General features: G+C 40.6%; 1 protein-coding gene across 4 annotated transcripts in view; it reads left to right on the top strand.

Moving 5' to 3' along the window:
* The window catches only part of PPP1R12A (protein phosphatase 1 regulatory subunit 12A), a 194812-nt gene that overhangs the window by 110765 nt on the left and 61105 nt on the right, over positions 1-22942 (top strand). For all 4 annotated transcript variants that reach the window (XM_090042597.1, XM_090042594.1, XM_090042595.1 and 1 more), the window contains exons 6-11: positions 7589-7663; positions 8587-8675; positions 8817-8974; positions 14631-14749; positions 21315-21530; positions 22448-22542. In XM_090042597.1, coding sequence (XP_089898723.1) covers positions 7589-7663; positions 8587-8675; positions 8817-8974; positions 14631-14749; positions 21315-21530; positions 22448-22542 — 752 coding nt within the window. The remainder of the gene's footprint in view (positions 1-7588; positions 7664-8586; positions 8676-8816; positions 8975-14630; positions 14750-21314; positions 21531-22447; positions 22543-22942) is intronic.

Raw genomic sequence — 22942 nt, 5'->3', positions numbered from 1 at the left:
CAAGAAGAGTTCTGGCATAAATTGTTACTCAGCTTTATTGTTAACCAAATGGAGATAAATGGGCAGGTCATACCTAAGAGTCAGTAGCTATGTTTTCTACCTATCTTCTCAGATACTATTGCATAGAAGACAGCAAGCCTTCTTGGTAAATTTATGCTCAGATTCCCCAGAAATGGAAAAAACAGTAGCAAGTTACAGGACCACATGTGGCCTTGGTTTTTGGTACTGCACCGCACGTACAAGCTTTATTTATCTCACACCCCTTCCTAGTTTTAGGATTGCTCAAAATAGACTTTGCAGTGTAATTGGGCATGTGGTTGTATAGTTAGCAATCAGTCAGACTAAAACAATGCAACAAGACAAATACACATTTATTTTTAATGTGCTGTTAACTCCTTAATCTGTTATGATCACTTTTAAATGCCAATGCTATTAATGCTGACTGTTGCAGCAAAAACACATTCTAGCTGTTTGTTCCACAGGAAGAGGGTCTGTTTATACCAAGGAAGAATGAAACAATTGACCAGAGATTGTTTGCTGGAAAGATTAAACATTTATCATGGAGACATTGCAGTGACCCTTACAACACTGTTTTTTTACATGCATTTTAGGGTACCCATGCAGCATGTTGGTACAGCTGTTTGCCTAATTCCTTGTACTATTTTTTTTTCCACAAGTTAAAATTCCAGTTGCAAGTCACTGCATTATTATCAAGAAGCAGGGCAGACTTTGTTAATGGAATTGTTTAGTGCTTGTGCCTTTGGTAGTCCTTGTGGATGTGGGGAAAAGGAATTGTTGAAGTTTGTACCAGGTTATCTGACCTTGAAGATGGAATTTCATGCATTGTGACCACCTGATACAACCAATAGTTGCAGTACTGTTTGCCAAGCTGAAGGTATTTCAGCCAACAGCTTTTCAGGTTCTGTCTACTTATTATCATTTGTTTTGAATGCATCTCTAATTGGAATTCCAGCGGGGAAGGATCATGGGAAAATAGGGATGAAAGGGACCTCATGAGATTCTGGTCTAGCCCATGCTCAAAGCAGAGTCATCCCTGACTAAACCATCCCAGCCAAGTGTCTGTCTAACCTGTTCTGAAGAACTTCCAAGGAAAGAGATTCCAGTTTCTCTAGGTAGCCCGTTCCCACCCATGTAGTCCTTCTATAATCGCCACCCTCTTTAATCTCCCTTCAGGTATTTGAAGCCTGTTATCAAATCCACCTTCAGTCATCTCCATACTAAATAACCCAAGCTCTTTCGGCCTTCCTCATCTGTCATGGTTCCTAAGCCCCTAATCATTTTTGTTGCTCTGCATTGCACTCTTTCCAATCTGTCCATATCCTTCTTGAAACATGGGATCCAAAACTGGATACAGTTCTTCAGGCAAAACATCACCAGTAGTGAGTAGAGCAGAAGAATCACTTACCTTGGTTTGCAAGTGATACTCCTGTTAGTAAAACCCAGAACACATGGTTGTCTTATTCAGCTTATGGATGGTTGGTCTACTGTAACCCACAGGTCCTTCTCTGCAGTGCTGCAGACTTGTCAGTCATTCCTCAGTCCCTATTTTTGCATGCAGTTCCATCCTGAGAGCAGGACTTTGGCACTTGTCCTTGTTGAATTTTATCTGATTGATTGCAGAACATTTTAGGAGTCTAACCAGGTCACTCTAGATCCTAACCCTGCCTTCCAAAGTGTCAGCTCCATCCAACCTGGTGTCGTTTACAAATTTGCTTACCGTGCACTTAATCCCATTGTCCAAATCATTAATGAAGATACTAAACAATACCAGACCTAGGACTGATCTGTGGGAACCCCATTTGATACCTCCTCCCAGCTAGATATTGAGCCATCAGTGATTGATGATTTTATTACTTGAATCATTGATGACTGATGAATGATTTAATTACATCAGCATTTTTAATATAATGTGAATGTTTATTTAAATACTTTTTCTTTTTTAAAAATAAAATTAAAGTGAAAGATAAAGTAACTCATGTAAAAGCCTAAAATTAGTGTACTAAATTATAGAAATTAAATACACTTAATCAATACATTTTTGCTGCTGCATTTTTAAAGAAGTCAAGCCAACCTGCATCTAGAAGTAGAGTTTGTTAAAGTGTGAAACCAGCTTTGGATAGAAGTACCCTGTCTTCGAGTTGCAAAGAGAATATTTTCGACTTTATTTAACTTGAATAGTTAAGTGACTAGCTCATTTAAAATTGAGGGCAGCTGTAATAATTATATCAATATGGAAGGATAGAAATATCAAATGTTGTAGTTCAACAGTTACGTTAACATGATTCTGTAGTGATATGAGCACTGCAAAACTACTCCAGTTTTGGATCCTGCTTTATCCCAAGACAAAGTTAGGGCAGGTTAACTAACTAGGATCGTGCAAATATAGGTTAGATACAGACAGTCAAAAAGCCCAGGGCTGAATCTATTCAGTCTTTGCATGTTAGTCTATGTATCACAGATTAAATTGAAACAGAAATGAACAGACACTTACCTTTGATTCGGGAAATGCAGCCACATGCCTGCAGTGGCTCAGGCCAGAAGCCAAGGGGTGCTAGAACACAGCTCCCTAGCTGTGTGTTTATTTGTTCTTCCTGCTGTCTCCAAGGCCTTTGGGATTTGCAGTCCAGACTTACAGCAGCAGGATTCTGCAAGGTTGCTCATCACTTCCTCTTCCTGCTTCCAGGTGCCTCTGGTATTTGTAGGCCAGTTGCAGCCAGCAGTAAGTTTTAGCGGGGCAATAGGGGTTTAATCCCCTCCTCTCTGGCCACAGACATCAGCCAGGGCTTGCGTGGGGGAGGGGCAGTTCCCTCCTGCCCCACCCCCAGCCCCATAGTCTGAGTTGAATCCCCAGCTGGGCTTGCCCCACACCCCCTTCCAGCCAGCCCTCACTGCTTCAACTAAGAAGCAGAGGGGGTGGGGCCCAGCCCTGCTCTCTAGAGCTGGGGTTCCCAAAGTTTTTATGCCATGGCCTAGCACCACAGCCCAGAAGTGTCCGCAGCCTGGCAAACCACAGCCCAGCAGTCGCTGTCTACTGCGGCCGGAATTTTCAGCTGGCAGACAGGTAAAGATACCCTGACCCCCTGGGTAGGGGGGTTGGGCCAAATTCTGTGCTGCCGCAGGCCCTGCAAAAGGAGCCGTGGCCTCTCTGCTCAGCTTTGGGGGGGCTGTGGTTTTCTGGTCCGCAGCCACTTCTGGTCCGGCAGCCAACCTGCCGCAGCACGGCACCAGGCTGTGGCCTGAGGATTAGGAACCCTCGCTCTAGATCACACAGCACAGCACAGCCAAGGGCTAGAAAGCATGCTGGGATGCTGGTGGACTGTGATTTAACTTGAACCAGGAAGGGGTCTGGGACAGAAGTTTCATAAATCAATTTGATCCAAATCAGTTAAGTCTAATACTACATTCAACCAGAATTATCTTAAACCAGTTTCACTGAGCTTGTGTTCTGTTACAGGTTTAAACCAGTTTCTGATCACTTAAACTGGTTAATGTGTAACTTGTGTTCCTAGCCATAATGGGTAGATTTTAACAGCTGCTACACACTCAGAATTCTTCAATTTCCCTTCCCCTTTAAAGTGGCAACAATGCATGGTTGTCCACGCCCTGAGAATCTGGTTGATTGGGAGTTCCAAAGAAAGGAAAACTTGTTTCCTTTTCTCATTTATGAATAAAATGGAAGTCCTTTCCTGTCCTTTTCCGTGCCCTTGTGCCAAGGTATTTAGCAGAATTCATAGATATGTTGGAATCTGACAGGCTGTGCTGTGAGCACGTTTGCTATACCCTATAAAACAAACACGTTGTACAATCTTGAAGGACTGTTGACGAAAAACAACTGGTTCAATTCATCAGCTATTGCCGTGGTTTAATAAATCAATTTTAGGTGCAAAAGATGTTTTTCTGAAATAATATTTTTCTTGTCCATTAGCCTTGAAGGTAGTAGTGTTTAACAATAGAAAATAAATTTAATACTTTTTAATAATTTTAATTGAAGCTGTGTGCATCCCAGTGCACTTAAGCAGAGTCAAAAATTTATGTAGTATGAATGATTTCAGTAGTGTTCTGCCTAAAGTATATTAAAATACATACTTGCTTGACATGCATATAGAATAAGCAAAATGTACCATACAAATTAGGTGGAAATCTATCTTTAGTAAAGTATTTAAAACAAAATGCAAGTCAAGATTAAAATGATTTTCTGTTTGACTTTAATTGGCAGCTTAAATTACTGTTGCAATTCACCAAAGCATTTCACACTGCCAGTTTTACATTTGTCAGTACAGTTGCTCATTTTGTTGGATACTTTCTTGGTTGTGTGGACAAACAGAAATAATTGTATTTATTTTTTAAAATGTATGATGGGTTAAAAAAATGTTGGATTATCAGTTAAAAAGGATTGGTCTCCAGTGGTATGGGCTGTAAGTCACTTATTAAAGTACCTTAGGTATTTATAAGCCTTTTTCCAGTAAGATGAACAATAATTGAAAATGAAATAAGAAATAAAATGATGACAAATGCAGAGCACTTTGTTTGAGGAAACGGTTATAACAATTCATACCCTTTACTGGGTTCTTAACTGACTTTTTTTATTTGTTATAGACATAGAGTGAAATCTTTGTTCCATTGATGACTGTGACAAAACTGCAGTGGAGTTAAGATTTCATCCCTGAGCTTCTGGGATGAATACTGGATACTGAACTTGATGGATCCATTGGTCTGATCCCTGTCTCTCTCTCACGCACTCACACTCACACACACAGATAACATAAGGAGGGAAGGATAAATTTTGAACTTGTGATGTGTTTGTTCAGGAAAAAGTAGGTCTTTTTACTTGTAAAGTAAACACATATGATACTTAAAATATGTAAAAAGACCTACTTTTTCCTGAACACAAAGTTCAAAATTTCAACACAAGTTCACAAGTTCAAAATTTATCCTTCCCTCCTTAAGTTATCAGTGTTATGCCAGCTAAATTTGGTTTCAGTAGAACTTGAACAACTCTTTCCTTTCAAATATATGCGTAACTTTGAAGATTTAATAAGAAGATGTTCCTGTTGATGCACAAGGAAGAAATGAAATAAATAAATAACTTGTCATTCATTAGTCATTTATGAACATATACAGGAAGCTGAGAGAGTTAGAAGGGATAGTTTTTGTGACAATTTCATTATGTAAAAACTATGTTTAAGTTAATAAAGCTTTGGTTTTGAAGCAGATTGCAGTTAGCTACAAATAGCTTACTGTTACAAGTGTTAATATGTTAAAATTCAGAACATAACCTCCAAACATCAGGTTTTTAGAACTTTTTTGGTATCCAGTGCAGATGACCAGGTCAGCAATGGTAAACCTATATTAGTAATGGACTCTAATTCCAATATAATCATTTTAGTCTAAAAGCTCTGGCTGGTTAAGAGGTTTGTTTGCTACAGAATTCTCAAGAAAGAATTGCCAAGGCTTGTTTTATTATTATTCCTTTACAGCACTTCCTGTGAGGTGAGCAAGAAAACCTACTGCTAACTTACAATTCACAAAATTGAAATAGCGTAGTTACAATTTACAACACAAATGTAGTGCATTCCTTTTATTTCTATATGATATTTCAGTGTATTATATTTGTTATGTGTTGAAAAAAGAAAACTAATAGTAATCATAGTTTTGGTTAGAGATGGAAATGGCTGCATGTTAGAGAAATAGCTGTTGCAAAATCAGCAGTAGGTTAAAAAAAAAAAAAAGTCCTCAACTACTGCTGTTCATAGTGAAACAAATGTTGGTTTCCTCCCCGCTTTTGACCCTCTTTCCTCCCCCCATGGGTATGTATAAGGCAGGCCTTTGAACTGTGACTTCTCACAAATTATTCTGTTTTTGAGATTCTAGTTCTGTAGGTGTTTAGAAAATGAGCAGAACTGGCTTTGGTTGACTTGCAGTTTCACTGTTATGGGAGAGTATCCTAAAGAATGAGCTTTTGGCATTTGGAAAACATGTACCAGACTGTTAAAGCTGATCAAGGCAGAGATGAAAATTGTTACTATGTTTGGTCAGTTTCTCCCTCAAAAATTCCTTTTCTGCAGTGAACAGAAACAGACTGACAGGTGTTCATCTAAACTGTATTAGACTGCTGAATCAGGCCTCATCTTAGCCTTCTGCAGAAAAAATCCTTCAAAGGTCTTTGTGTTTTTGTAAAATGAAAAAGCTGATCATTAACTAAAGCTCTGTCTGCTCAAATAGTATATAATGTATCTTGCTATCTAATGAAACATTAATTTGAAAGAGTTTTAGCAACCTTCAAGTCTTGTATATTTTTTTTTTTTTGAAGGGAAAGAAACAATGCTTCACGTATCCTCCAAGGTCAGCTGAACATTTAAAAGGGGTGGGGGGAAAGAAAGTGACCTGAAAATTTGTCTAACGTTGTTTAATACTATTTATATACTGAAAAAAATATGTTAAAGAACATTTAAGGTTAGATGTTAGAATGGAGGATACCACAAGAAACAATTGCAAGGAAAGTTTTTTACTCTGTGCCAGCAGCCCAAGTATAGGGCATGCTTACTGTAAACAGATTTTTCAGATAATTTAGCTGCCACTTTTTGACAAGTCCTACCAAGCACATGTGAACTGACATTTTAGAAGTTCATAACTTGGCCAAATTTGGACAGATTGTCACAGGAAGAGCAGAAGGGTCTTCCTGCCAAATTTTGAATTTCCTGCCCTGTTTGAAAGGAGTGTAGGTCCCAGAATTGTGTGTGTTTTTAAAAAGAAACAACAACTTAGCATTCACAAAATACTTCACCTAACCTCATTCTGAAAAACATCTACGCAAGCTACTTATGCTGAAATTTCCCAAAAAATATTCAGCGAAAGAGACTCTTGTTAGAGGAAATTTTAAGCCAGGATGGTTATAGTTTAGCTCATTGGAAATTGGGCCTTATAATGGAATAGGTTAGGCAACCTTAGCAATAGTTTACTGGTACCACTATATTTTCACATTATGAAAATTGGTGCTTTTTAGCTTGCTTCTTGATGGTCTCTTTTGTGAGCTGGGAAGGTTTTGTGAGCTGGGAAAATCTCTCTAATCTTAATAAAATTGTCAGTTCTTGCTCCCTACCCAGACAAGTCAGATATTGGACCTACTAGAACAGGAACTGAACAAGTCTCATCCCACTCCCCACAACCTCCTTGAGCTCTCTACAACCAGGAGCTACACTCAATTTGGTTGTTTCAGGAAAGGTGGGTGCTGGGAGGAGGGGAAAAGTTTGTTTGACAGCCTTCTCATCCCCACTTCTCTTGGACCTGGATTCATGTTCTTAAAGAGTTCAATAAAATCTTTTTTTGGTGAAAGAGTGCTTTTTCTGAGCATGTGTTTCACTCTCAAACATAAATGGATATGCAATATTCTGCTTAATCACTGATGGAAAGATATGAGTTTTGATGAAGTTTGGCTCATATTTAAAAACTTCACTGCATGGTTGTTCTTCTTCTAACCTGCATAATCATGCGAGTGCTTTACACATCCTAATCCATGATTTTTTAAATCCTACATTAAAATTGTGATGTGTTTACATTTGTCTTTCAGGGACAGACTGCGTTTGATGTAGCAGATGAAGACATTCTAGGATATTTAGAAGAATTGCAAAAGAAGCAGAATCTGGTAGGCTTTTATAGATAAAGTAGCCAAATGCCTGTCAAGAATGAAAGGGGGCGGGGGTGGAGCCCCCCCCACCCAGTCTGGGCCCACTTCCCCTTCCCTCCTGCAACCTGGGGCCTGCAAAGGTGAAGGGAGGAATGGGCCTGGGCCCAAGGGTGGGGAGAAGCTGGGCTGCCATGGCGGGTGGAAGTAGTGGGCCCAGGGCTGACATGGTGGCAGCGGGTGGACAGGAGGAGTGGGCTCGGGACTGATGTGTGCGTGGGGGAGGAGGCCAGCTCCTTCCCTCCTCCAGCTGCTGCTGCGGGCACATCGGGTCGGGCCTGCCGTTCCCTCACCACAGTGGGCCGGCTTTTCCCCTGCTTGAGACCACCCTCACGCCACTGCATTGGGCCCGGGCCCTGCTGGCCTTGCCCCCCCCTCCCTTTCTTTCCGCTCTGTTGCCGCTGCTTCCAGGTGCTTCGTCCCCTGTATCCACACAACAGAAGGCAGCCTGCTGCCACAATCAGAACGCTTCTTCACGCTCTGATTGGCTGTTTGTCAGCTAGTTAGAGCGTGAATAAAGCATTACGGACAGACAGACGAACATAAGTTTTTATAATATTATAGAGTCTCGTAATTATGGGGGGGAGGTGTTTCTTAGGTGTAACCAATTCAAGTTAGTTAATGGACTTGATCTTCAGGTTTGACTTGAGGTGCTAAAGTCAATAAATGCCACTTTAACTGTCCTTCCATTCCATTCTGTCAAATTCTGCCTGTGGATGTCAGTACATTTAACCATGAAAGATGAGCAACGCAGTTTAATTTAAATTTTCAGATATAGCATTTTGAATATTTTGCATGATGTATTTACCCAGTAATATTTGTATTAAATCTTTGTCACTTATCAATCTGTCAATTTCATTGCATTATTTTTATATCCCTGAAAGCTTCATAGTGAAAAACGGGAAAAGAAATCTCCCCTAATTGAATCTACAGCCAACCTGGATAATAATCAGTCACAAAAACCATTTAAAAAGTAAGTGCAGTATTAAATGAGATGATATTCTTGATAAGAAAAACTTTGTAAGCTTCTACAAATATGAACTACTTGTATGTCTGGTTGTTTTTATTCAAGTTAATAAATATTGTTATTTGAAATAAGTCTTTTTTGTTCCAGTAAAGAGACTTTAATTATTGAGCAAGAAAAGAATGCAACCAGCATTGAGTCTCTAGAGCATGAGAAAGCAGATGAAGAAGAAGAGGGAAAGAAGGATGAGTCCAGCTGTTCTAGTGAAGAGGATGAGGAAGATGACTCAGAATCAGAAGCAGAAACAGGTAAATTTAGGTTTGGAGAAATATCTTGTGTTAGGAGTCTGCTCTAGCTTATTTCACTGCATTAGAAGCATGTGAGGAAGGGGAATAGATTCTTTGTTCACATTTTAGGACATTTATACACCTTTGCACCTCAGTGCCAGGTGTTTTTAAAAATGCCCAGCGCTGCAGCGCATGCATTTGTATAAATGGTGAAATGTGCATCAGTGCTGAGAAAATGGCGGTGCGCTTTTGAACTGAAATGCATCAAAGGTGTTTTAGTTGAAAAGTGCACCACTGCCATTTTCTCAGTGCTAATGCACATTTTGCCATTTATGTTAAATGGATGCGATGCAGAGCAGACTCGATTAATTCAGTCGACTCTACATGTTGGAGCAGACAAATATATGTTTATAAACGCCCTTAGTTCTTAAAAGTTAAATGCGTTTAAAAGTGAATGTAGCTCACAGGTGCGTTATTGCAATGGAATCATTTTGTATTTTAATGAGCTATTTTAAAATTGGTACAATGTATTAGAGGCCATAGCAGTGTCCAGAAAGGAAATGAAGATGGCAGGAAATAAAAGAGAAACAAGATCTAAGTGTGGAGTTACTTGCTTACCATGCTTGTGACTCAGAGCCTGAAATCTTAAAACATCAAATATCATTCCCTGTTCCGTCATCCTGAAGCACGCTGATTGTAGTGGATTTGGCTCAGGTACATGCAAATGAACTCTGTGTTTAAGGTAAATATTAATGTATTCTAAGTCTAATAAACTAGTTTTAACAAAAGAAATATTGATAGTAGTTCAGCTGCTTTATGCACCACTCAAGAATCATAGAAAGTTAGGGTTAGAAGGGAGTTCAGGAAGCCATCTAGTCCAGCCCCCTGCTCAAAGCTGGGCCAACCCCAACTATATCATCCCAACCAAGGTTTTATCCAGTTGGGTCTTAAAAACCTCTAAGGATGGAGATTCCATTGTCTTTCTGGGTAGCCTGTTCCAGTGCTTTACAACCCTCCTACTGAGAGAGTTTTTTTCCCCAATATCTGACCTGAACTTCCATTAAGATTATGTAAAGCATGGCTGTCCAACTAGTAGGTTAGCATGTGGCCCATGGACTCCCACTTGGTTGCTGTTTGCCCCTCCCTGTTTGCTCCTGCTGCAGCAGCTGGGAGAGGGCTAGACTGCCTGAGCTGTGAACGCAGCAGAGGAGCGAGCCTGCCCACACCACAGGTGCTGTGCATGCATCAAGGGAAAGCTAGGCTGTCCAGATGCTGCAGGCGGCCCTGAATAGCTTGGCTGTCCCTCTCTCCCAGATATGCACACTGCATATGCAGCAGCCCTGTCTTTCCTGGTCATGTGGGAAGTTGGCCTGCCTGTGCTACAGAGCTCCCCATGCAGCAGAAGAGGGAGAGAGCTCCTGGGGATCTTGGCTTCTCCCTCTTCCCTCTGACTCCAGGTCTTTGGGGAGCTGGGCAGCCTTGTGTCGGTGGCTAGGAGCAGGGTGTGGAGTTAGGCTGTTTGCACAGAAGTGGGGAGGGAGGAATGCTAGGTTGCCTGCATGGTGGTGGGGAGCTGGGGGGAGCACCTGCACAGTTGTGGCCACTGGCTGCCCAAAAATTAGATGTCTGGTTTAATGCATAGATTGTAATGTGGAGGAACTGGCATTACAGTAGGCCTGTTAGAAGCCAAGTTAGATGTTTATACTTCTGGGGAAGGTAGACTCAAACACTATTTAAAGGGGCATATGCAAAGATTCAGTCTGTGTTTGAATGGAGTAGATGGTTTAGAGATGCACAGCTTTACCCTGTTGGATAACTTGTCCATCAAGAGTTGCCAGACTCCTTAAATCAGTCCCTCTGCCTCCCATCCCCCCACACATGCACACAATAGTACTTCTGTCTTTAAAAGACTTCATCTTCTTTATCTGCTTATGTACGTCACTGGAAGAGAATGCAGTTATTGCTGCAGGGATAGACTCCGTACCAATTCTACCACTTGCACGTCTGACTTTTGTAGAAACTGCTAACTGAGTTGAGGGGAGAGGAGAAACTTCCCTGCTGTCCACCTTGGGACATTCAGCCTATAGTGCAGCTTGATTTTTGTAGCATATCTCCATTCTTGTTTATATTACCATGCAGCAGTGGTAACACACAAGGAATGGTTGCAAGATGAGACTGCCTGGCCATCCAAGGATTGCTGGGGCCGAGTTTTTCATCTGCCTATGTTTATTAGTTGGATGAGTAAGACTTGTTGCTTAAACTCATTCTGTCTGATTGATTGTGAAGGTTATATTTGGATATTTGGAAAGAGATTAATACAAACATTATTTTTTACCTATTTTATAGAGGTGTATAAAAATATCTAGAGAAAACTATAATAGTTTCACTAATACATTTTCTATTTTTAGGCTATTACCTTTTTAACTGAAGTTTTCAAGAAACCAATAGCTTATTCAAATAACTTCAGCATTCAAGCTTTGCTTGATGCTTGTGTCTGATGAAAATATAACATTTTTTCTTGCACATACATGCCCTCAAATAAGGTGTACACACTTTTTTGTGAAGGCAGAACGAAGAAGAAAAAATTTTTCCGCCCAGAATTATAGCTGTATAGAGCAAAGACAGCCTAATCTGTAACTCACTCGCAGTCCCTTTTCTGCTTAACTGAAGGCTGAAACTTCAACTACTGCTGAAGTCTGGCCTTTATGTGTAGCTCCGTTATTTTGAAAGGAGCTTGAAAAGGTTTGCATGCTTTATTATCTGCTGGACTAAAAAGCTTGCAAGATTGTGAAATAGGAGAACAGAAACCAGGAGTAGCTAGCACTCAGTAAAATTACCAGAAGAAAGGTTAGCTTGATCAGTGGAACATCATGATCATTAAAAAAGAGGGGAAGTGAAGGACAATGGCTCATTAAGTCAGCTGACTCCTCAGCTGCCTGAATAGAAATGCCACTGTTGCTGCTGGGGAGTTGGTTTGGGAGGAGGAATCAAAGTGAGCTGCTCTCTATTCTGGACAGAAGAATCAGCTTCTCCTGCTTAAAACACAGGGAAGCCTCTTTGTTTAATTTTGAGGGACTGATTTTATGGGAGAAGGGTATCTGTGGTATAAAGGACACTAATGGCTTGAAATACACCAAGGCTGAGTTGTAGGTGCTTTTATTCTCTTTTCTGTTTGACTTGCTACTTAATGCTCATTGGTGAACTACAGTAGATTCATAACCATTTTCCAGTAGTCAGTTTATCTTTATTTGCTTTGGCCCTCTCTGGCCTTTGTTGTGGGTTCCCTAGAAACTTTCAAGGAGCTCTTTCTGTCTGAAAGATTTCACAGGCTTCCTTCTCCAGCATATCTTTGTGTCATCTCTTTTGAAGAACCCGTTAAGAAAAGAAAAAGAAAAAAAATTGCATCAGCTAGTGATGGTTCTATTAGAATTAGGTTAGATGTTCTTACTGATATTTTAATGGCATGCTGCAAAGTATACCTCAGATCTGGAGGGCATAGCATTCCTTTAAGTTTGTAGCCCTCCCCTAGGGAGATTGAGGTCTGGTAGACTCAAGTGACCTGTGATCCAGCATGCAGGGCTGGCTGCCTTGGTCAGTAAGCCAGCTACAGTGTTTCTTGAATTCTGTGATTCTCTTGTAACTGTATTCTCTTCATTACTAGCGGACAGTTTTGTGCCAGGAAAATTTGACTGAGACGCAAGAATTAATTTATGTAAACTCTGTTTTTTTTAATATCAACAAGGCTTTATCATACTTTATTTGGCAAGCTACAGAAGTTAGGCTTTTCCCTGTAGAGCTGTGTCACAAAGTTCCAAGCGTGCACTCTCCCTTTTTTCCCATTATTCATTTTAAGGTTGCATTACAACAAAAATTCTTAGAATGTTAAGGAACATTTTAATTGGCTGTTATAAGACACTTTAACGAGTGTTGCAGCATTGCAGATCCTCAGTATTGTTACCAAGTGTTGGGTTGGGGTATTATGTTGGGTATTATGCTAGAACCTCTGCTCCTGGAAACTACTGATTATGTGAGAAGCTCAGATTTAAAAAAAACTAGATTTCAAACTAAGTTAACTAATGAACTCGAAAGGTATAGGAAACTATAAAGCAAGTAGAGCCCCATCATTGCGTGGTTTTTGGTCAGTTTGTTTTTTTGGGGGGGGGAGGTATTCTTCCATTTTCATGTGTTTGTTTTACGTCTCATGACTTCAGAAAATTTCCCACGGGTCTTTTCATGTGGCTTAACTTGATCTTATTTACAGGCCTTCTCTTCCTATTTCATATAATTTCAAAACAACTATTGAGACCTGTTTCTCTATCGCTCCCTTCCTTTTACCCCTAATAATTGCATCCTCTTACAGCTTTTCTTCTTCCACATCAGAATTCGCAGCTTTACTCCTGATTTGTTCATCTAGGACTGTTTCACCTACATTTGTCTCTATACTTTTCCCAACTTGTATGCACAGTCCACACAACCTGTATAATTAGAGGTTGTCAATTTAGTTCAGCCTTTTGCCACTTTTTGAGTCTCCCCTATGATTCGGAGAAGCTGATAACTAAAATAGATGCCTCGTACACCAACATTTCCTCTATCCTATAAATGTTGTCACAGTTGGTAACAAAGTTGTTTTTACAAAGTGCCAAGATATCGGGTAAGAATTTGAAAGTCAAGCTTGGGCTATTGGCCACACGCATGACCAAAAATAGCTACGTACTAATGCACTGTTTTCTAACAGTTTTATTTGTGTTAGAGGACTGTGTCAGTTCCCTTGGGCTAATAGAAGCTGATAGCAGTAAAATCTTAAATGACAAATATGGCTGAATTAATAGGGATACCAAAAATGTTGGAGTAAGGAGGGTTTTTTTTCTTTTCACATTAAAACCATGCAGTACGTCTTTTCATTGTACTTTATGCCATAGTGTATTATCTGCTTTGCCATTAGGTTATGGGCTAGCTAAGGTAAGCAACTATTTTTTTTGTAGTTTGTCCAGTATAATAAAGGGTCTTTAAAAAGTTTTGGATTGCTTTTTAATTTTTTTCTGTATTTGCAGGCTGAATGGGGAGCTCTGTGTATTAGCAGAGATGGCCAGTCTGTGGCACACGTGTGTCACAAGCATCAGGCAGTCTATGTGCCTGGCATGTGGCAGATGAGGAGAGGGATAGCACAGTGGCAAGTAGGGCAGAAAGCAGAGCAGTCAAATGGGCAGAGAGCATAGGTCAGGGAGCAGAAAGCAGAGCAACAGAGTGGCACTTGAGTGTATGGAGCTAATTTGTAGTTTCAGTATGTGTACTGAAAAAGTTGGCCCCTGGTGTTTTAGAGCAAAGTGCTTTAGCATGCACATAACTTTTAAGTATGTGAGTAGTTTTACTGGGGCTTGATTATATTCTTAATGTTGTAGGTAAGTACCTACCTGATTTGCGATTTTAATGCAGAGAAAATTGTTGTTGGAACATAGGAAAAAGTTGCAACCTTTCTAAGATTTGTAAGAAAAAGCCTTTTGTAATTAGATATAATTAGAATGCCAAACGTTGGGGAGTGAGAAAGAAAACTGAGAATGCAAAATAAGATGCTACTGGCTGGGTTAATTAAGGACTTCACCCAATTCAGAAGAAGTGTAACTTTATATTTACTATAGGTTAATACGTTATAAATGACAATGCCAAAAATCTTTTGCAGACAAGAACAAACCTCTAGCTAATAATGCAAATAACGTCAGTACCCAACCCACTTCCGTAGTTGTGACAGCACCTTCGATAACCACTGGTCAGATGGCACCTACATCACCTGTTAAGAAGGTAAAAGAAAAAATAATTGCTGTATGTACATTATGCATATTTTGGAGTATTTTATTCTGTATGCCTATGTTGATTACAGTGTTTACAATGTGAATTAATTGTCTAGTGAGTCTGTAATTGAAGCAGAGGAAACAAGAACCTCAGTTGCATATCTTGACTCCCAATGCAGCTTCATATGAAAGGGAAGAATTTGTGGTATTCCAGAAGAGTTCAAGTATTCAGTGGTCCAGAACACAGGAAATGAGAAGGGAGCAACTTTTGCCAAAACCTAAGAAATGAACACAAGCTAATGAAGAACACGGATTTTTTTTTTTTTAATTCTTTGGTGTTCGTGCTGTTTTGTGATCTGTTTGCAAACACTTTAAACCATAACTGATTGTGAGTAGATAATTAGACAGTGTTCAGTGTTGTTGACACATACAAGGTAATGTGTTGGAGTAAGTTCATCTGTTCATAAGTTTAGGTAGATGGGCCGAATAGAAAATTAACTTCCAATTAATATTAAGCATTATTGGCTCTGAAGTTGAGGTCCATCTCTGTGGTCGCTGCTGTTGTGACATACCAGTTTAACTTTCAGTGAACTCCAATACCTCAAGTACTCCTAGCAGTGTTGCTGCAATAATGTGAAGTCTGGAGGAGGATTAAATAGTCACATGATTAGCTCCCTGCTGTCATTTGAAAAACCTACTGTCTTTGCAGCTGCTTTCTGTGAAAATTTGAGGTTGCCATTAGCAGGTATATGGAGGTATTACGTGAGTTGGAGTAGAGGTTGTTTGGTTGGTTTGTTTAAAGCTACAGTTTTTTGAAATGGTGAAATAGTTCTAATTTGTTTCCTTATTTTGTTTGTTCTAGTATGTCCTGCCACCAAAACCCATCAATTACAAAATTACTTTGTTCATAAAGTAGAAGGTAGGCAATGAACGTATGAACTAAGCAGAATCCTTCTAGTTAAAATGGCACAAGCAGGAGTAGAGACTTGAATGGGATGGCCCACACATGATCTATATTTGTAGCAGCATGGGCTGCCCTCAGATGCATCCATATGTAGTGCTTTTGCTTTAAAGGACAAATATAAAAATTAAATATTGCTTTTATTTTAAATAGGTGTACAATGACGCATCAATTGTTAGTGTTATTTTAAAATAGTATTGCTTCTCTGCTTCTTGTAGAACTGAGGAGAGACCTTCAGTGCTAGTATTGATTGTCCATGAAAGTGCCTTCTAGGTGTTAGACATTTTGTAGATGGAAAGTAATCCTTTGTTCATACTATAGGAAGTTTATAATGTAGGCAAAAACAGTAAGGGGTCATCTTGTGGAAATAGGGTAAATGGAAAGGGAGAGGAGAGGCGAGGAAGCAGAGACTCTGTGTGGAGAGGGGAAAGATGTGTGGGTGCAGAGGTGGCAGAGGAGGGAAGCGGGGGGCAGGCAGCAGCAGCTGGAACTATGGCCCCTGACCCCAGGTAGGGGTTGGAGTCTGAGCTGCAGCAGCTGCCTGCTGACCTCCCCCTCCCCTCCCACCTCCCTTGTATTCAGTTCTAAGATGAGGGACCCCCCCGCCCCATGTGAAATGCAGGGGGGTGCCTCATTTTAAAATCAAGTAAATACGGTAAGTCTGATTGATTGTTGAGTATTAAAAAGGGAATGTCATCATTTGTCATATAATTATATGAAGGATGACAGTCTCCAAGTTGACATCATTATTAAGGCTTTTTGTCAAAGGGAGACCAGATCTATAGAAGCGTTGATCATTCTTAGGGTATCTGTATTGTGGTGGGGTTTGTTTTGTGTTTGTTTTTTTTGGGGGGGGGAGGTTGGCCCTTTTACTTTTCCCTTTGCACAAGTAATAGGTTTATCTAGGAGTTTCTTCTGAAAGAATCTGTGCCCGTACTGGCTGGTATTGCTGTATTTTAAACTCTTAAGGTTGTATCTTTGTCTCCTTAACATGCTTCCCTCCTTAAGAGATTCATTTTCAAGCTTTTTCAGAATTTAACATTAATTTTTTGAGTGTCTATTTTGTATTCCTTAAGGGACAGAAGAAATGGTCTTGATGTTACATTAATTTTAGGACTAATGCAGCTTTACTGAACTGTAGCCTTAGGTATCACCTTGGTTTAATCCATAGGAGCTGAAAGAGAATGTCTGAAATGAGTATAAACTGATTTAGCTCTCACTCTTGACCGCAATGTATTTGGGCTGAATGCTGAAGAGTTCTCCAGGGTTTGGAACAGAGGAAGGATTATTTTCCCAATAGTTCTACCTTTAGTCTCGTTATTGGTTGTACCCTGGCTATGTTGATGAAAATTATCAATCAATTTTAGTTTCTCACGCATCTGTCCAATGCCCAGGTCTTTATTATGCAGTGGATCTTAGAACAGATTTGAGGGTGTGCACAAGGTCTGTTCTTTGTGTGCAGGATTAGAGATCTGGCCTTCAGGACTGTAGTGGCAAGAGCGCCCTCCACAGCCTGGGGTGAGAAGTCTATCTTAGTGGACTGTTAGCTTTGAGTCTGAGTTTTTCCTCTCAAAATGTAATGTCCACAGCTTTTAGGAAGCTTCAACCATTGAGGAAGGCTAGGAATTAAGGCTGTCAAATAGTCAACATTATCATGCACAATTTAATGGGTTAATTTCTTGCATTAATTTTTTTAACATGTTAATTATGCACATGGTTTTTGCAGCCCAGGCTCTGCTCCATTGCTATCACCACTGGCCCCAGGCTGACCAGCCAGGCAGCGGTGGCAGTGCAGAAGAGCTTCAGGGCAGCCTGGGTGCTGTAGGAAGAAGGTGGGGCAGGGGCGGGGTACAGGCACACAAATGCACATGAGCACCTGTAGCATGAACACGGCCAGAAATGCGACCTGGGGGCGTGTAGAGCAGCACGCAGCAGGTAACTCTGTGGAGGGGAAGGGGTGCGTGGGGGGCAGATTGAGGCTCCCACAGTGAGGGAGGGAATGAGGCAGGGGCTGGGATGAATGGGGTCTCAGGGCTGGGTCAGGTGGTCCCTCGCACCCCTGGATGGGCCTTCTGTGGCTCCATCCCACAACCTGTCCTGGGGCCCCATTCACCCCTGTCCCTGCCCCACTCCTTCCCTCAGCATGGGGGCCTCAATCTACCCCCTCCCTCACCCTTTCCCCTCCACAAACTTAACTTCTGGGCACTGCTCTGCACACCGTCAGGCTGCATTACCGTCGGGTTACCATATTTCCAGTTTCAAAAAAGAGGACACCTGTGAGCAGGGGTTGTAATATGATTGTGAGGTGGGCAGTAATGTGCCCATGCCCTGTCTCTGTCCCTCACTCCCAAGCCACAGTCCTGCTACTACCCTTCACTCCTGACCTACAGTATCCCACATCCTGCCAAGTCATGCAGGGACCCTCCCCTCCCCAGGCTCCAAACCTTACATGCACACCCATCCTCAGCCCCCCCACCCTTTCACAGATTTCCCCCCCCCCACACACACACACACCCCCCAACATACCCCCAACCATACAAAGCATCTGCGTAATTTTGAGTTTTTAGCTGTGTGATTAAAATCATGATTAATTGTGACTAATTTTTTTTAATCACACAGCTAATCACGATAAAAAATTTTAATCATTTGACAGCCCTACTAGGAATAAACCTTTAGGTCAGTGCCTTAAAAATTGTTGATATTCTCTGAATATAAAGACCAAAGCTGTGTTTAACATAGGCACACCTCTTCCAATGACCATGAAGTGCTGGTGCTGTTCTGGCTTTTTCAAAGTTGATATGCTTAACACTAGTTCTTGAATTACAGATGCAATATCTGCTTTAATCAATATGGTATGCCTTTCCGCCAAACTACAAATATGTAGTGAGAGATGGAGGGAAATCTTAAATCTAATCTTGTTCAGGGACTGAGACATGTGGTTATATCACTTACTCTGAACAAGTTAGGACAAGTGACCTGTTGCTGAAAAATACGAAATGTGGTTATGTTATGGTTCTGCCATCTTGCTTTTGATGGTGGATAATAGGGAATGTATGACAGAAGATTAAGTCCTCCTAGATATTTCATGTTCCTTTGATCTTCCCTTAAAGAGTGCCACCACTGGGGACAGGACACAGGGCTTGATGGACCATTGATCTGACCCAGTGTGACCCTATTCTTATACACAGGCAGGTTTGGAGTAAATTAAACATTTTTAGAAGATACAAAGAACCTACATTTTATAAACTGCTTACTACTGATTCCTGATGTGAGAAGAGTGGTAGAATGCAGAACTGAAATGAGCCGGTATAGATGGAGATTGAAAGGATTTAAATTTGTGAAAGGCTTTTGAGAAAGTAAAAGGGATTATCCCCACTGAAAGAAAAAAAAACTTTTTAGTTTGGTATCAATTATTAATTGCCATATCTACGGACATTTTAATGTGCATTTTACTACCCAGTAACTACAATTCTTTGAGAGATTCATTTTCAGTTGACACGATGGGTGCATTACTCATGGTGGCCATTCTGACCGACTTAAATACTGTCCAACTTTCACATCTCACCTCAACAAATTTTGCTGTCTTTTTGCTTCAAGCTCCAAACTTGCAACAACATCTCTAGGCTTCATTGCTTTGACACCCACCCTAATATCTCTCTTACATTGTTAACTGAAGATATCCCTAATAAATACAGACCCTTTTGACCAACGTTTCATAACCCATGGGTCACAAGAGTATGTGAAAGGGTCATGAATAAACTTTAAAAAAATGGCATCTCCTTTAAGGAGAAAAAAATGGGGAAACCATGGCTTTTTCCTTGCAGGCAGACAGAGTTCCAGGGGTTGCAAGGGGTTGTTTAGGGCTCCCCATGCCCCACACACCCCGACCCCCTGCCCCCCATGCTGGGGGGACGGGCCTAGGGAAAGGGGGCAGCAGATTGGGAGTGAGGGGCACTGGCCGTCAATGTTTACAAATGGGTCCTAGTACAAAAAAGGTTGAAAATCACTGCTTTATACTGTGTCCGTCAACTGCCACAAGGCTCTGAAAACTTTAACTACTTAATGGCGTTAGGATGCAGTTTTTTGCTCTAGATCTGAGGGATTAGGATAATCCTAATGCCATGGTATACAGCTGCAACAGTAGATCTGGGAGCAGGGTGAGGAGGGTCTGGCCACATCCCCTCTTCAGCCGTTCTGTGTGTGCAGGATGAGTTCTGAGCTTACTGCCTAGTTAGTGCAGGTGCTTGTGAGCACTGGTCTGAGCTCCTACTTTTTATATAGTACCAGGTCTCAGGGCGTGAGTGCTTTTACCAGTCATATCCTCCTTTCCCCTCATGCTGAATTCAGCAGGAGAGTGGGTGTGAACAGCAGCAGCGTTCATCCCTTGAGTCTGAAGTCATATGAAAGGAGGGTGGCACCAAAAGGTGCCTCTTCCCTGATCAACTGTGTGGGGCCACTGATAAACTCCAGCTGATTTGGGTAGTGTCCTTGAAGTTGCAAGCTGCAACAAATAGCAGGAGCATCTCAACAGTCCTTGTGCAGCTGTTTGCAGAAGGGCTTGTCTTTCATTCAGCAATCTTATATGAACAAAGTGGGTTACAAACTACTTGGGTACAAATGTTCCAGCCTCTTCTGTATAAAGCATGGCACATGTTTTGCTGTAATTTCAGTACCATAGATCAAGTGAACTTTCTTGAAATGTACGCTCCCAGTATGTTGCACTTTGATAACATAATAGATTATAGATATCTATATCAAGATTTATTTCTGAAATGGTAAATGTTCACTCTGCACCTACCCAGAGTAGGTTTAAACTATCCCAGTTGCCAGTAGCATGTTGGTTGGATCTCAACCATCAAGTACATCCCTAGGATCCTGATAGGCTTGTGTAGTACATGGACTGCAGTGACACTGATCGTATCTTGGTAATGAAGCTACTTCAGGTACATCTGCATGGGCAGATAGCATTAAAGTTATTAAAATGTTTTCTTCTCTTAAATATTTTGTGGTCTTTAACGATGAGCAGCATACATGAACAAGGACTCAAATGTGTGACTTTAAAACAACTTCCCTCCCCCGCCATTTCCATTCTTTCATTCTTTATCTTTGTCTTGTCTTAATTGGCTTTAGTATGATTTCATTCCTCCTATCATGCCTGTGGTGGAGTCAATAGATCCTACATCATGGAGGCAGGGCTTGCGAAAAACTGGCATTGTTCTTGTGCCCAGTAAGGGTGAAAAGTCTATGGTGAGACTTTGGTGTGCACAAGATTTTGTTTTCAGGTTGCAAAATAACATATTTAATCAAACTGTTCATACCAGATTGCATGGTTTTAAATGGTGTGTAAATTTTTGTTTGCCCCATTATCACAATGTGTGTTAAAGTGTGGATTTTTAAAGCTAACTGTTAGAAAATGTTGTATTCCTTTTACCAGCTATTTATTTGTCATTAACGTACCCAGGAGGTGTGTAAGCTGTTTCATTCCTCCCTCTCTCCCCCACAATTTTTTGTACATTTACTGAAAATAGCATATTTTGCACTGTGTGTTGAATGAAATATCAGAGTTAGTGTGGATTAAGGGTCTTAAACTTGTATGTCTTTTTTTCACCTTTAGTTTCCAACTTCAACGACCAAAGTTTCTCCAAAAGAGGAAGAGAGAAAAGATGAATCTCCTGCTTCCTGGAGGTTAGGTCTTCGGAAGACTGGTAGTTATGGTGCACTTGCAGAGATTACAGCTTCCAAAGAAGCTCAGAAAGAAAAGGACTCCACAGGTGTCATGCGTTCAGCTTCAAGCCCCAGGCTCTCCTCTTCATTAGACAACAAAGAAAAGGTAATCAATTTTCAGAGTATAAAACATTTGAAAATACCCACTGATACAGTTAGTGTAAATGTTAATTATGATGTCAGTTGAATGTAATATGCAGTCCTAAAGATTACCTCATTACAGCAGTTACAGTGCTTTTAATCTTTAAAAATTAAAGGCATTGAATGGATGCATGAAGCTACAGTTACAGCTAGGAGTTAGAGCTGCTTCAGAACTGCAAGTTTTGAGCCACCTTTGGAAAGGGAGGGCATACATCTCAACCCATGCAAAACAGTTTATCTGGTCCCAAGGCTTGCACTTCATTAAGAACTGTGATGGTTTCTGTCCCTTACATACGGGTACTGTAAGTGAAGTCAAAAGGGAAGCTTTTTATACCCCCTCATTCACCTATTCTTGGGAGCATAATGAAACCGTGAATTATTGTGCCAAAATAGTTGCGTAGCTTGTTTGGGTATTTGAGCAACTAATTATTTTGTCCCTTTTGGGTTTCTTAAGTCCAGTCATTCCCTTTTCAAGTACTTATGTCTTCTTGCACAGAGTGCTGATTTAAATATGTTTACAGATTTATGAAAAACACCATACCACTATAGTGTGTAAAGACATATAGTTGGCCATTGCTATTTTAAACCCAACCTTTTTGGAGTCCCAATAACAGAAAATCAAATGCTGCAGAAAATTAAGACTATTAGATGCTTTGAAGAGTTTGCTGGTCTCGCAGTGGTGCTTTGCTATTCTTAACCTCTGATTGGAGCCAATTCCACAGTTTAACCTGGAAAAATCTAACTGGAATTGGCCAAAAAAAATTCTCAACGGATGGCACTATAATTAGCAGCTGTTTAACAAACTTTATTTTCACTTTTAACATCACTTGCGACCATCTACACAGCTATTTTTCACTCCTAAAAAATATTTGTCTTTTGCAGGAGAAGGATGGTAAAGGAACTAGACTTGCATATGTTGCACCTACAATACCAAGGCGATTGGCCAGTACATCTGACATAGATGAGAAAGAGAACAGGTGACTCTCAAATTATAACTTGTGTATAAATATACGTACAGTTTTACTTCAAAATTTCTTAGAAACTGGTCCCTGGATTTCTGAGAGAGAAGTCTAGCCAAACTTAATGCAAAAAAGTTCTGGGTTGTTCAGTCCAAAGCGTTTCTGTCCCTTCTATTCTTTCAGATGGGTAACATTGCAGTTACAAGAATGCTGCTGTTTTATTGCCTCAGAACAGAATATCAGTAAATGACAGCATATTCCTTTCTTAAAAAGCAATGGACAGACGCCTTTTGGGGAAAACTTGAAGATTTACACTACCAAGAGTGTAATCTTGTCTTGCACAAGTAAAAGTAGTATCTACCATATTTAACCAAATATAAGATGACCTTGAATATAAGCCAACCCTCCAATAATTCAA

This window comes from Crocodylus siamensis, chromosome 4, assembly GCF_052110815.1.
Source record: "Crocodylus siamensis isolate JL-2025a chromosome 4, ASM5211081v1, whole genome shotgun sequence".
Lineage (NCBI taxonomy): Eukaryota > Metazoa > Chordata > Crocodylia > Crocodylidae > Crocodylus > Crocodylus siamensis.
This window is presented reverse-complemented; position numbering and strand designations above follow the sequence as displayed.